We start from the raw sequence: 13921 nt of genomic DNA on the forward strand, positions 1-13921 counted from the left end.
TGCTGAGAGGCGCAAGAATGACGAATTGGCTTTGCTATTTCTTTGCAATTGATTATTACTGTACCACGCTATCCAATTGATGTAGCAGAGCAGTGGCGTGGTGTTGCAGCTGAAGCCGTCATTATTGTGTCGTCAACTTCATTTATTGCCATTTGATGCTTATGAATAGATGCGATGAAAAGCTTTTCAATTTCGTCATTGAATGGTCTAGCAGCAGCTTCGAAATGTTGTAGCCTCCCTGTGAATCTAGCTATTTCAATTCTGATGCCCATATTCATATTCCATCTTTCAAGTACACATGCATGTGGCAAATAGTGCTGCTAAAATACTATTGACAATTGGTTATGAGTATTCTTTATTTAATCAAACGCAGCGTCCATTACCTTACATCGTCTAAAGCTTCGAGAAAATAGCATATTCATCTTATTCAGCCGGTCTGTATTAAATCCTATAAAGTTTCGCTTGCTTGTTATTCAAGGTGATACTAAAGCAAATTCTCTGTTACACCACAAAGCAATCCACTGCAGGGGAGTAGCTGAATATCAAGAGTGGAATTGGTCAGTAATTGTCTTCAACTCTTGAGATAAACTACAAATTTGATGCATCGTAGACTCCTCTTTACTACATTCTCTTCATCTCTTGATATTCTCTTGATATTAATTCCTGGACCCAAATGCTCATGCATGTTGGCTTACCCTGCAGCAAAATTTAAAGTGGTTCGTTATCGGCTTATCGCATATCCCCCCGCCGGCCAACCAGCGACGCGTTGCCAGTCACTAGCCCGCTTTTTTTGTTTTCAATCCCCCACCATCTCCCCTCCTAACTACAATTTTTGGTGCAAGCATCGCTTCTCTCCCAGGAACCGCGTCTGGGAATCGAATAACGGGAAAAAGAGACGAGAGAAAAGGAAAAGGAAGAACAAGCAAAAAAGTCCTTTTCCACCTCTGTGATTCCGCCGTCACCCATCATGGAGGACCAGCTGGCGCAGCTCCTGGCCAACACGCAGCTCCCCGAACAAGCACCCCGCCAAGCTGCCGAAATCGAGATCAGACGGGCTGAGTCGAATCCCGCGTTTCCCATTTCCCTTGCTCGCATCGGTGCGCATTCGTCCATCGACACGAGCATCCGTCAGTCTGCCCTCAGCACTCTGCGCCTGTTTATCGAGAAGCATTGGGCCGTGGAGGAGCTTGATGATGAGCCCCATGTTCCCATCTCGGACGAGGCCAGAGAGCTTCTGAAGCAGACGCTGCTCGAGGTTGCCCTGAGCCCCGAGGACGACCGAAAGGTCAAGATTGCAGCCAGGTAGGACTACACAACAGTCTCGCGTCTCACATTGAACGACCCTCGATGGCATCGTGACATTCCCTTACCGAGGATAGGAGGACGATGCGTGCGGGCTTAAACAACAAACACTTTTACTGATGCCCTCTCTTCACTCCAGTTATGCTGTTGGCAAGATTGCCATTCAAGACTTCCCCGACCAATGGCCTGCACTTCTTCCCACCATTCTCAACGTCATCCCCACGGGCAACGATTCTCAGCTCCACGGAGCTTTGAGGGTGCTTAGCGACCTGGTCGACGAAAGCCTCAGCGAGGACCAGTTCTTCTCCATGGCCCAGGACATTGCCAAAGCCCTCACCGAAGTTGCGCTCAACGAGAACCGAAAGCCGATGCTGCGCGCCCTTGCCATCTCCGTCTTCCGAGGATGCTTCGACTTGATGTACATGGTCAAGGATGAAAACAAGGACGTCAAGGTCTTTGCCGAAGAGCTGCTGCAACGATGGAACCCCTTTTTCATTGCTGTGCTCAAGGGCCGTCTGCCTGAAGGCGACTCTAGCTCCGGTGCTCAGCCCGAGGCCTGGAACAGCATCATTGCTCTCAAGCTGCAAGTCGTCAAGACTCTACTCCGCATTCGCCGAGTCTTTCCCAACCTTCTCCTTCCTCAGAGCACCACCTTCTTCACTGCCGTGTGGGAAGAGCTTAGCATCATGCAGGGTGCTTACGAGCAGCTTTACATCATCGATGAGGTGCAGTCTCGATTGGAGGACTCCGACAACCTCCCATATACCCTCGATCTTCTCATCCTAGAGGAGCTTGACTTCCTTAACCAGTGCTTCCGCGCACCCCCTGTCCAGGCCGAACTTGACAGCCACCTCCAGGCCCACACCTCTGGCCATGAAGTCCCCTGGATGATGGATCTTATGAAGATGCTCGTTGGGTACTCTCGGGTCACTCGCGAGGAGCAAGAACTCTGGGACTTTGACTGCTCCTTGTACTTGGCGGAGGAGACTTCGGTCACTGCTAATTACACTGCCCGTACTGCCGCTGGTGACCTGCTCATCAAGCTAGGCGAGTGGTTCAATGAGAAGACGGTCGACGGCTTGTTTGGACATACAAAGAGCCTCTTCCCTGGCGAGGGCCCTTCCGCCTGGAGGAGTCAAGAGGCCGCGCTCTACCTCTTCGTCATGCTTGTTAGCGACTTCCAAGATTTGAACAAGCCCATCCCCGACGTCGTTGCAAGCGCTTATTTGGAGCTTGTCGACTTTTCCATCTCCCAAGCTAAGCAGCCGCTGTTGCGCGCTCGAGGTTATCTGGTGGGTGGCATCATTGGCCGCTCACACCAGACCCCACCCAACCTCGTCGATGCCATTGTCCATTCCATCACAAATGAAGAGTCTGAGGTTGTGCAGGTTGCGTGTATCAAGGCCATTGAAGGCCTTGTCAGCTCAGGACGTGTTGCCCATGACCGCCAGACACCCATCATCGCCTCCATCCAGTCTTACATGAACAGCAAAGACCCCGAGGAAATGGAAGAGGCTGACGAACTCCTCGTTACCCTGACCGAGGCTCTTAGAGCCGCCATCGGAATGGACAGCCAAATCGTCATTACCAGTGAGATTCCGTCGGTGGATCTTCTGTTCTTGCTGGCCAAGCTTGGAGCTAGCAACTTCCAGGTTACGATGCTTGTGACAGAGGCATTTGAAGACATTGTCACCAGTCTCTCGGATGCCTCTTCATATGGCGCTCTGTGCCAGCGTATCTTGCCAACCTTGACCGGCGCCTTTGACGTGGCCAACCTCACAGAGGACAACCCTCTTGTTACGGTGAGTTCACAACAACCTCCTTCAACACGGGTTGAGATCACTTACTGACAATGGCTTGAATTAGGTTGCAACTGAGTTGCTCGTCGTTTTGACAGAGCATGGCTCTGAGCCCCTCCCGGAGGGCTTCGTAGCTGCTACACTCCCCAAGCTTAACCGCCTGCTCATGGAGTCTGGAGAGGGCGACGTTTTGCGACCTGGATCCGAGGCAGTCAAGTGGATTCTGGTTCATGACCACCAGCAGGTCTTTAACTGGCACGACTCCAACGGCCGGTCCGGTTTGGAAGTCTGCCTGCACATCATTGACCGACTCCTGGGCCCTTCCATCGAGGACAATGCCGCCTCCGAGGTGGGAGGACTCGCTGCCGAACTTGTCGAGAAGGCTGGACAAGAGCGCCTGGGACCATTCCTACCGCAGCTCCTGCAGGCTGTTGCTAACCGACTTGCTACTGCTCAAGCCGCCGCTTTCATCCAATCTCTTATCCTCGTTTTTGCCCGACTGTCTCTGGGCGGTGCGCAGGATGTTGTAGAATTCCTGAGCCAGATCCAGATCAATGGCGAGAGTGGACTTCAGGTTGTCCTGGCCAAGTGGCTGGAAAACTCTGTTAGCTTTGCTGGATACGACGAGATTAGACAAAAGTCGGTTTTAAAAATCTTGGAGCGAGCCCCCCTGGTTTGGGCAGGACAGATTTGCTAACGTGTTTGTAGTGTGATTGCTTTGTCGAAGCTCTACTCGCTCAACGACCCCCGAGTAGCACAAACGTCAGTCAAGGGCGATTTGATCGTCGGCGCCGATGACGGGATGATCAAGACCCGATCTCGCGCCAAGAAGAGTATGTCCCGCGGTGCCTTCACCATTTCCAGTACAGACGTCATGCTAGACCGACTGTATCACCAATACTTCAAAGAAGATATCAAGACTAATACACCAACCCAACGAATAGACCCCGACAAGTACACCATTATCCCTGCCACACTCAAGATTGTCAAGGTCTTGATTGAGGAGCTCCTCTCTGCTTCTGGTGCCCGTGCTGCCGCTAGTGCCGCGTCTGCTGCCGTTGCCAGCGCAGAATTCGACGATGAAGACAACGACGACGAGGGATGGGAAGATGACGACGATACCCTTGACCTCTCACTGGGCGCAACCAAGGCAGAGCTGATGGCGTTTGGCATGGACTCGAGCTCACGACAGCGCGACGACGAGACGCAGCAGTATCTGACCGAGTTCTTCATCCGCTGCGGCCGAGAGAACGTAGCTAACTTCCAGGAATGGTACAACCTGTTGTCGGACGACGAGAAGGCCAAGCTCAACGAGGTGGCTGCTGCTTCGGGCTAGAATGACAGGGGAGCGCCATATTAGACAGCTGAACCTTGCTTGGAGAAAAAATCCCCCATCCTTTTCTTCATTTTTTATTATCTAAACGAAGTGAACAAGGGGAACTGTCTTGGATGGAAAACCAAATCACTTTATGACAGCGGAGAGAGACTGCAACTGAAAATAACAAGAAATCAAAGTAAAACAGAGACAAAAAAAAAAAGCAGGCAAAGATCACGATTGATACGAAAAACGTTACGATGGTAGAGGCAGTAGTGATAGATACCTTGATAGTATAGAAAGAAATAAGACATTGTGCAAAAGAAGAAAGCGTCTTGTATCAAGCAACAGCGTTTGTCTGATTTAATCCCACCAGAGCGAATTGTTTTGTGATGGCCGTATTTATTTCACTCTTCACGTATTTTTCAGAAGATAAGACGTATATTGCATTGCCTTGCATACTTTTCACATGAAACTGCCAATTATAAAGCTTTGATACGACAATCTCATCATTCATAAGATACATTTTCCAACGAGTGATAACTACCTTCCTTACTGTAGCTGCGCTGCCCATCGCTTCTTACACCACACAAACTATGTAATAGGTGTCGTAACAAGTACAATGAACAAATACTACTCATTGCCCGCCGCTCAATTTACTCCCCCATCGTACGCTGTCTCAAATAATATCTCCCGGACCAAAGCCAAAGCCTCCGTTGTTGCCGCCCCTGCCGCCTCCTCTCCCGGGAAATGGAGGCTGCTGCCCTTGAGGGTACATTGGCCCGTCGCTGGGATCGACCGGATCGTACCTAGCTCCTGGAGGCCTTTGCGAATTGTATCCTTGGCCATACGCTTGACCTCCATAGCCACCCTGTCCTGTAAACAGCGGATCGCCAAAGGTGGGATGCATGCCTGAAAAGCCGCCAGGTCGAGGCGGACCTCCGCCCACAAAGGACCCCCTGAGCGGATCGTGGGGGCCAAGTCCTTGGGGATTGAGATCATCATGTCCTATGTTGATGGGAGGCATTCGCAACCCCCCCATGTTCCGCGGTGGAGCGTTGATTTCGTGCTCATCCTCAAAACCAGGAGGGGGAAAATCACCAGGTATGGGTCGCCGAGGGGCGCCAGCATTGGGCAGTAAACCGGGATGCGGATAGGGGTGTGGTGGCTGTTGTGGTCGAAATGGCTCTGATGCCTGTGGAAGAATCGCAGCAGGAGGGTCAAATCGTCTGGGTTGTTCGAAGCCGGGAGGGCGCTGTTGACTGCTCTCTTGAATGTGTCGTTCAATTGTACCTGGGATCTTCTGTTCCACGCCTTCCTCCGTCTCGAAATAGCCCTCCTTCTGAAGCCTTGGGATCAACTTTTGCACCAGATTGACCCTCAGATCCCGAATTATCCTCTCGACGACTTCGGGCGAGTCAAATAGATCCTTCAGCGTCCTCACAAGATTGCTTCGGTTCTCCTGTCCCTGGCGATCGAGGGGAATGCGAAAGGGCAGTTTGCTAGCGTAGACAACATTTCGAGTCTCATACTCGACCCGGTAGATCTTTTCGTCGCCGACAGCGAGAGCCCGGATCTCGACCTTTGCGCCCATGCGGTCGACGCGCAAGACAAATGTCATAGCCGACTGCTTGTGCCTATATACAAAAGATAGAGCGCCGAATCCATTATTCCACTGAGGGGGGAGACGAGGCGCTAAAGTCTGGCATTCCTCTGTGAGATATCGTTAGTTATTGAGCCTTGTTTATGGACAGGGTAATGAGGGGCGGCAAGCATACCCAGCAACTTGTCTTCGTTAAAGCCGTACAGCCGAAAGTCGAGAGAGACAAAGTATGCGTGTGCGAGCAGCGCTACGACTTCGTAGGAACTTGCGATGTCGGACGATTCGTCGTTTGGCTGGTGCGTGGGCAGAGCATCCGCCATGGCCTGGAGCACCGAGTCTGTGCTGATCGGCGTCTGCCGTGGTTCCGCCATGATGAGATGCTTGGAGATGTGATTTTAGAGATGTGTTTCAACAATGCGCAGTGGATAGAGGAGATGAAGATGTAAAGTTGATGCGACTGGGATAAAGGTCGTGAGAGTGGTGATAATATGGTACAGAGTGTTGATACGTTATTGGATGGATGTTGAAGTTAAGTTGCACGTTGGAGGCGTCATTGCCACTGCTGCCTTTAAGGCCGGGGAAGCTCAGCCCTACGGCAGCCTCTAGCTCCAGTGAGCTCCAGCGAGCTTCAGTGGATCACAGTACCCATCAAGTAGTGATTACTTGGTACAGCAAGCTACAGTGCGTGCTTGTGTATTTGAATGATTAGTACTGAATACTTCCCAGAACTTAGAAAAACAGCAGCTACTAAATTCCCTAAGTACAGGTACTGTATGACGAAATGGAGGCCCATCATCAACACCCATCAACCATCCATTTCCTCCATATTAATCACATGACACTCCAACAACTCCAACTCACCTCCATACAACCCCCCAAACCACCAAAAACCAACCATCACCACCCAAATGTCAGCCTCACAACCCCCTCCCCAAAACTCTTCATCCTCCTCCCTCCCCCCTCACACCGCAAATCCCCTCCTCACATCATTCACATCCTTCCTCACCATCGCCATCCACTCCCTCCTCTACCACCGCACCCTCTACCCTTCAACATCCTTCCTCGCAACCCGCGCATACAACCTCCCCGTCCACCAATCCCGTCACCCAGGTCTCTGCACCTGGATCTCCGACGCCGTCGCCGCTATCGCTGCGCAATTGCGTGTTGGCTCTGTCCGCCGCATCGTCCTCGCTATTCACTCTCCTCCAGGATCCTCTCCGCCCCCCATTGTGCGCGAGAGATGGGTGTTTGACGTGCATCGTTTCCCAGCATGGGGTAGTAGCGCTGAAACAGACGCGCCGACTTCTCACCAGGGGCCGCAAAAGCAGGAAAATCTCGATGATCCCATGCCGGAAGATGCGGATGACGGTGCTGCTTCCGAGAAGCTCAACTGGGCCGACATCCACGAAGCCCTGCGAGCAACCTTGCAAAGACTCGCCTACGCAGCCCAAGCCGCGCCCAAACTCCCTCCAGGATGCACATTCACACTCGCTCTCGAACTGCGAGACGAAGCTGAAGCTCCCATAGGTGTAAGTCAGAAACTCGACAAAAGAAACGAGAGCTGCCCAGCTAACACTCATTCTTCAGTATCCCCAACCATGGATCCCTTCTGAAGGGCCTTTGCAGCCTCCCACCGCGGAGAAACCGGATCAAGGTGAATCGTTGAAAGGGGTAGCAACGAAACCCGTGAGATCTGTGAGAGCGGATCCCCTTTTCTTTGAGTGTTGGCTTGAACAAGGTCCTGAGGATGCAGAGGGTGTGAGTTCCAGTAGTGGTATTGTGACGAATACATCATCAGAAAAAATATCACAATGAAAATGAGAACATAAAAGAAGAGACATCAATAGAAACGGGAAAAAGAAATAGAGTAAAAATTAATGTAACGCGTCTGCTTCGTCATAACATTCTTCATCTTGCTATGATCATTCCGTATCTCTCTTTCTCTACCCTTTCACGTCAAAAAAATTAAAAAATAGAGAAAAATAGAAACAACAAAAACAGCCCCATTCTAAAACACATAATCCCACCCGGGGCCATGAAGAAAAAAACAAGAAAGATTGGATCCCCCTCCCAAATTTCATAAAAGACAGAAGAACCTCCCTCGCCCAAGACTCCCCTATTTCGCATGCTTTGAACCCTCCCAACCCCCCTTTAAATTCCAGAGAGAGTCCCATCCTTGTTTTCTGCGGAATAAGTAGTATACAGCAGTTTTTCTCTTATTTTTTGTGCCATCATCGCCCTGCGTCTATTAAAAAAAAGGAAGATTTTTGGAAGAAACGTTAGAAAGAGAAAAATAAAAAACGGGCCCGACATTACCACATGCCATCATCATAAAAGCCAAAAAAAAAAAAAAGCATCAAATCAAAATCCTCTCCAAAATAAGAGGAAAGAAAAGAAAAAGCAGGAATAGAATCTCCTCATTATCGCCGTATCAAGCATCATTAGGGAGCATAGCATAGCCCACCCATTATTCTGTCGTCCCCTTCAGCGCTGCCCGCAGGCTAATCATTTCGCGCTTCAGTCGCGCATTCTCCTTTTTCATCTTGGCAAGTTCTTCTCCTTGCGTTTTGAGCTTGACAATCAGCTCTTCTTTATCTTCTTTGCCCTTGCCCTTGAGCGCCTTGACAATCTTTCCGAGCTCGGTATTGAACCGCTCGTATAGCAGCTCGTTTTCTGCCACGGCCTCTTTGTGTAGTTGGTCGATGGACCGCATCTTGGACTCGGTTGTCTTGAGAGTGATTTCCACGTCTCGCTGGAGCTCATCCTGTCTATCACGCAGCTCCTGCATTACACCGGGCATCCTGTCTTCGAGCGAGGCTACCGATGAAGCCAACAGCTGAATGCTGGCTGCTTCAGAATCAGTCAAGCTATCATTGTTCACTCGAGCCATTTCCTCGCCAATCTTGAACAGCTCCGACTGCAGCATGGCATCTGCTTCTCCCACAGCAGTCTTCTCCGTCTGCAGCCGCTCTCGCAGCTTTTGCGGAGATTGCAGCCGGAGCTTCTGTGCGGGGGTTCGCGTCGGGCTGATAGTCACTCGCACCGGGGTCTCACCAGACGAGCTTCCGGGCCGGATGGGCTTCGGCGGCAACAATGTGGGAATGTTTGACGTCGACAGCGTTTTGGTGTGCGTTGGCTTCGGCCTCCTGTAAGGGGGCGGATCCTGTCTGGTCGGCGAATTTCCACGCATTGCCTGTTCCAGCTTGGCTTGAATCTCCTTGATTGGCGAGCCTGCTCTGATCCGGACACTGCCATAAATGTCCACCGAGCCCATGTTTTCCTTTTGCCGAGGGGATTTGAGCAGTGACGAGTCGGGGCTCAGGAGGGGAGTCTTCACAGGGATCACATTGGGACTGCCATTGACCTTTTCCGAAGTGTTTTGCAGGACTTGCAGCGCATCTTCCCTTTCCTCCGCCTCCCTCTCTTCTTGAATACTCTCAGTCTCCATCAGCGACGGAAGATCCGATAGAGAGCTTCTCCTCTTGGCATGTCTCCTCGGTGACCCGGGAGTTGGCGGCTCGGAGACGGGCTCCCCAATCGTGTCGAGAGGGTACTCTTGGCGATGCGCGCTGGGCGGTCTGTTCAGCTCCTCGAAGGCACTAGCTACGTGGACCCTGTCTCCGGATCCCGGCCTGCCCAGTGTAAATCTCTTGGAAATGTTGTTGTCGTCTATCGACCGTTGACGTAGAGCCTGCTGCATCGTCGCCCTAGACATGCTCTGGCTCTCGCCTGACGCCGAATTCCGGTGTTTGCCGAGACTTCTCCAGACAGAGTTGCGCTCCTCCTTGGAGTTTGAGTTTTGCCGGAGCAGCATGTCCAGCCCGAATTTGCGGCGCAGAGACGATGTGTTGGAGGTCACGGATCCCTGGTGAGACTTGTTGCCGCTGCCGAGGCCAGGGCCGCCGTTGGCGCGTGCCTGGAACGACTCAATCAGAGCCAAGTCGGCCAAACTAAAGCCAGCATACGTGGGCTCGCCAAATATCCTATCGCAATCGTCCACCAGTCGATCCAGAAGGTTGATGTAATTCGCCGCCGTGCCATCGGTAACTAGCATCTCCGAAAACGCCAAGGTCAGCGCACCGCGGTCGCTATCGTTGCTACAGCCGTCCAAGAGATCCGCCAGCAGCTTGATGAGTGCCGTAAACGCCCTTCGGTTTTGCGGAGCCAGTTCTTTGAACAAGAAGTTGACAAAGTCGGCAAACTCGCCGGGGACTCTTTTGTTGGCTCGCTCCTGTAGAGTGTCGAGCATCTTGATCGTCGTCACAGGCCCAATCTGTTCAGCCCAGGCAATGTGGAGAAAATTCTCAAAAGCTGTAAAGACAACCTCGGTTCCGACGTCGTTGGCCACCTCCACCTCTGACGGATTTTCAATGAGTCGATTGTACAAGTCGTTGACCAGCAGTTCATCGGCCATGGAGCGGTGCATCAATGTCCTGCCGTGAATAGAGCCCTTTCGGTATTGAAGAGCCGTTGTGAAGGCCTCAAAAGTCTGCTCTAACCGAACGAGTGGGTTTTCTGGCATGACCTCTTCCAATGGCCGGCGCGAATTGTCCCTGCCCCTGATGGAACCATACACGGAGTGGTGGCTGTCAGCTCGTTGGATGGAAGGTTGGTGTTGGTGCTTGATTTCGGAAAGAGTCGTCTCGGAGGCATTGTTGGAACCGCCACTCCATAAGCTGGTGAATAGCTTGACAGGGGACGCTGCTAGGAAAGAGCGTGTCTTTTCTGCACGATTAAACAGACATAGCGTCCTTAGCGTTTTGGAATTGTAGGAGACCATGGGGGCCGTGAGATTTCGGTTAGACACGTTGAACTGGGCGCTCAAGAGCTGCATTACTAGACGGGGTTAGCATTGGGTAAAGAGACGGGGAAAAAAGGAAAACTCACTTCGTCTTGACATGGTTGGAAGGAAATCTTCCAGAGCCACATCGTCTTGGTACTGCTTCCCATTGAGGCCCACGGTGAGCAGGGAAATCCTCTTCATGTTCTTGCTCGCCACATTGATGACAATCTCGATGCCATAATGGCCGACTGGAGCTCCCTTAGTTCCCTTCTCGTGGTCCACCACCACGCGGATAAAAGCGGGTTCGCGCCGGCCCTCCACGAGCTGATCGGCGCCCTCTTGGTATATCGCGGCGTGCAGACCCAAGTTGTTCTCGGGCATCCGGACTGAGCGCAAAGTCCAGCGAGGGTCCTCCCTCTCCGTTTCGGAAAACCGCGCCTCGATCCTTGCCTTGACGACATCTTCGCTCCACTTTGCGGCTTTGCCCTCAAAGGCTTCCTGCAGCAAAAAGCACCGCGACGTGATGGCCTTGGGGACCTTGTGCTCGCCGGGGTGCATGCCCTTCATCTCTGCGCTCGATGTCATCCAGACGAGGTGACCGTCGGCCGATTCTGTAAAGCGAACATCGGCAAGGTGATGCCATCCGGTAAAGATGAATTCGTACACGCCCGGGCCACCGGCAGCGTTCGTCATGGAGATGAGCAGCTCCGCCGCCGAAGGCTTGTCGATCTCACGTAGCAAATCTCGGCCCGTCATGTTATTGTCGCCCGATTTCCTCAGCATGACGATGTAATCGGAGAACAAGAGGAAGATGCCCGCGTCGTCGGAGTCAACGGTAGCCTGGTACGGTGGTGAGAGCTCCAAAAAGTCGGCGGCTAAGATGAGGCGGCCCTGGGGCTCGAGGTCAGCAGGCCACGCCTCAACCATGTTTCGAAGTCGGTTGGCGACATGTGGCTTGTCGGGCAGGGGATCGTCCATGGAGCAGATGTTGGTGATGATGTCTCGTGCCTTGAGCATGGGCTGCAGTGCCGGGTGTGTGATGGGCAGCGACGCGATAATCTGGTCAATTAGAAGGCTGTAACGCGGCAGCCTCTGGACGGGCTCAATGAGGAGTGAGCGAATGGTCTGCTCGCCCGCCTGGCTCACGCGCTGTCGGAAACTCGATTGCTGGTCTAGGAAGGAATTCAGCAGCGTCGGGAAGTGCTGACTAGCCTTGATGTAGTCTTGGTAGCACTGGGTAAACTTGGGGAACCATTCGAGGAACAGCTTGGCCATGGCCAAGGCACCAAGCGGATCCTTGACTCGGGTGGGATTATTGGGGGCCTTTGTTGACGAGAGTGTCATGGTAGGTATTTCCATATCCTTGACGGCGTCCTCTTCCGTCTCGTCCATGATCTTGCGCAGCTCCTCGACAAAGGCCGAGTTGACCTGGAGAATGCCGTCTGATGACTTGGGGAACAGCTTCTCTAGCTCCTCCTCGGACGGACTCAAACTCTCGGCGGGCCGGGCTTTTGACTTGTTCCTAAAGTCGTTGGCCACCGTCTTGACCAGCTCCTGCACCTTGAGAACATAGCGCTCCTCGGTGTCGACGAGCTCGCCCATCTTCATGCGCAGCTCAATCTTTTGGTCCTTGGTGAAGGTCTTGTTGCGGTTCAGCGGCGTGGGCTTGGAGGGCGCGCGCCGCAGCTTGCTGGTGGGCAGGAAGACGGGCTCGCCAAACAGCTTGACCAGCGGTGTGTACATTCCGTATTGGCGCAGCGTCGGGTCGATAATGTCGTCTTCATCGTCGGGCATTTCCTCAAACTCTGATGGCTGGGGCGGTACTATGGACCCCGGCGGCAGGAGCAGGTCAATGTCGACGTTGCTTATATGTTGCGTCTGCAGGGCCTCGTCCAGCGTGGCAACGACATCGACGGTGTTTTCGCTCTTGACCATCTCCTTTACCAGGTCGGCGGCGTGCTGCTCGCTGAAGAGGGCCGGGGCGCTGCCGGGGCGCTTCCCCTTGGGCGGGTAAACGGCCTTGAGATGGTTCTTTACATTTTCAGGCAGCTCCTTGAAGTAGCGGAACAGGCCAAATGCTAGGCCACGGTAGACCTCGTCGCCCTGGAACTCACGCGGCAGGTGGTTGACGACGCTGTAGAAGGGCGAGCTGGGGGATATCGTGATGCGCGGGAAGGACTGGAAGCCGGCCGGGGTGAAGACGTGGACCTGGACGCGGGAGCTGTTGAGAGTGTAGTTGGCCGTGGTCGAGGGCCCGTGGAAGATGAGGACGGGCAGCTGGCCCAGCAGAGGGTCGGGGGCGTGGTAGAGAGCAATGTGCTCGGGCGAGAGCGCCAGCTCGTCCGTAACCCGCACCATGGTGTCGTGTGTGGTCAAAGGGCGGCGCTCATAGCCCGACGGGGACTGGGTGGCGATGTATGGATAGGTAGTAGAGATGAGATGGTTCGGGGGTGTTTGTGTCTTGTCTTGTCTTGTTGTTTCGTTTCCGTGTGTTTTGGTTTGTGTCGGTGTCTCGTCACCAGCTTAGGCTACCCGTGGCGTGTCGTTTCTCGTGAGATTCGTGTTTTGTTTCGCCTCGACAAGGTCACGGCTTGCTCGCTTCGGGATCGCTTTGTTTCGTCTGGTCTGGGACAAGCAGTAGAAAATTGAGAGATGTGGGATGGAGAATGCGGGATGAAGATCTGTGTCCAGAAACAACGGCCCAGAAAGAGTCAAGGCTGGGAGGGGTGACATGGGCGGCCAGGGGTGGGCCCAGGCTATTTGTTTAGGTCCCGTCACCGAGTAAACATGCTAAAGCCGTTGGTGGCTTGATTCCGGCGGTTGGAAACCCGATGTCGAAAAATTAATTTGGATCAAATGCGAATTCAAAATTGCTAGTAGATAGCAGCGGCGGTTAGCTATCCACAGGCTCGGTATCGGGGATCTGCAAAATGGCTGGCGCCTCTTTTTGGTTGCCCTGGAAGCGGTCGATTTGAGTTTTGGAGAATTGAGTTTTGGGGGGAGTGTATGGAATAATACTGTAAGAGCAAAAAGACAAAACAACATGGATAAAATAAAATAAAACAGCAAAAAGTAAAAGACAACATGAAAAGACAAAAAAAGAAGTTCCAGAAGCGAGC

At 52.7% G+C, this 13921-nt stretch overlaps 4 protein-coding genes across 4 annotated transcripts; 2 read left to right on the plus strand and 2 right to left on the minus strand.

Annotated features, from left to right (window-relative positions):
* The first annotated feature begins 811 nt into the window (after positions 1-811).
* M431DRAFT_508784 (hypothetical protein) lies at positions 812-4739 on the plus strand. Its single transcript, XM_024919164.1, has 5 exons — positions 812-1302; positions 1442-3104; positions 3169-3740; positions 3810-3934; positions 4046-4739. The coding sequence occupies exons 1-5, from the start codon at positions 968-970 to the stop codon at positions 4435-4437; spliced, it is 3087 nt and encodes a 1028-aa protein (XP_024773375.1). The 5' UTR covers positions 812-967; the 3' UTR covers positions 4438-4739.
* Positions 4740-5095: 356 nt separating this feature from the next.
* Positions 5096-6390, minus strand: M431DRAFT_87659 (hypothetical protein; the record flags this gene model as incomplete). Its single annotated transcript, XM_024923823.1, has 2 exons — positions 5096-6129; positions 6195-6390. The coding sequence occupies 2 exons, from the start codon at positions 6388-6390 to the stop codon at positions 5096-5098; spliced, it is 1230 nt and encodes a 409-aa protein (XP_024773376.1).
* A 385-nt stretch (positions 6391-6775) lies between these two features.
* On the plus strand, positions 6776-7917 carry M431DRAFT_144352 (hypothetical protein). Its single transcript, XM_024912676.1, has 2 exons — positions 6776-7548; positions 7607-7917. Exons 1-2 carry the CDS (start codon positions 6928-6930, stop codon positions 7832-7834), a joined length of 849 nt encoding a protein of 282 aa, XP_024773377.1. The 5' UTR covers positions 6776-6927; the 3' UTR covers positions 7835-7917.
* Positions 7918-8339: 422 nt separating this feature from the next.
* M431DRAFT_442687 (hypothetical protein) lies at positions 8340-13376 on the minus strand. Its single transcript, XM_024915213.1, has 2 exons — positions 10907-13376; positions 8340-10855 (listed from the first exon to the last, which is right to left on the minus strand). Exons 1-2 carry the CDS (start codon positions 13158-13160, stop codon positions 8487-8489), a joined length of 4623 nt encoding a protein of 1540 aa, XP_024773378.1. The 5' UTR covers positions 13161-13376; the 3' UTR covers positions 8340-8486.
* Positions 13377-13921: the final 545 nt, after the last annotated feature.

The sequence above is a fragment of the Trichoderma harzianum genome (assembly GCF_003025095.1).
Source record: "Trichoderma harzianum CBS 226.95 unplaced genomic scaffold M431scaffold_7, whole genome shotgun sequence".
NCBI classification, from domain to species: Eukaryota; Fungi; Ascomycota; class Sordariomycetes; order Hypocreales; family Hypocreaceae; genus Trichoderma; species Trichoderma harzianum.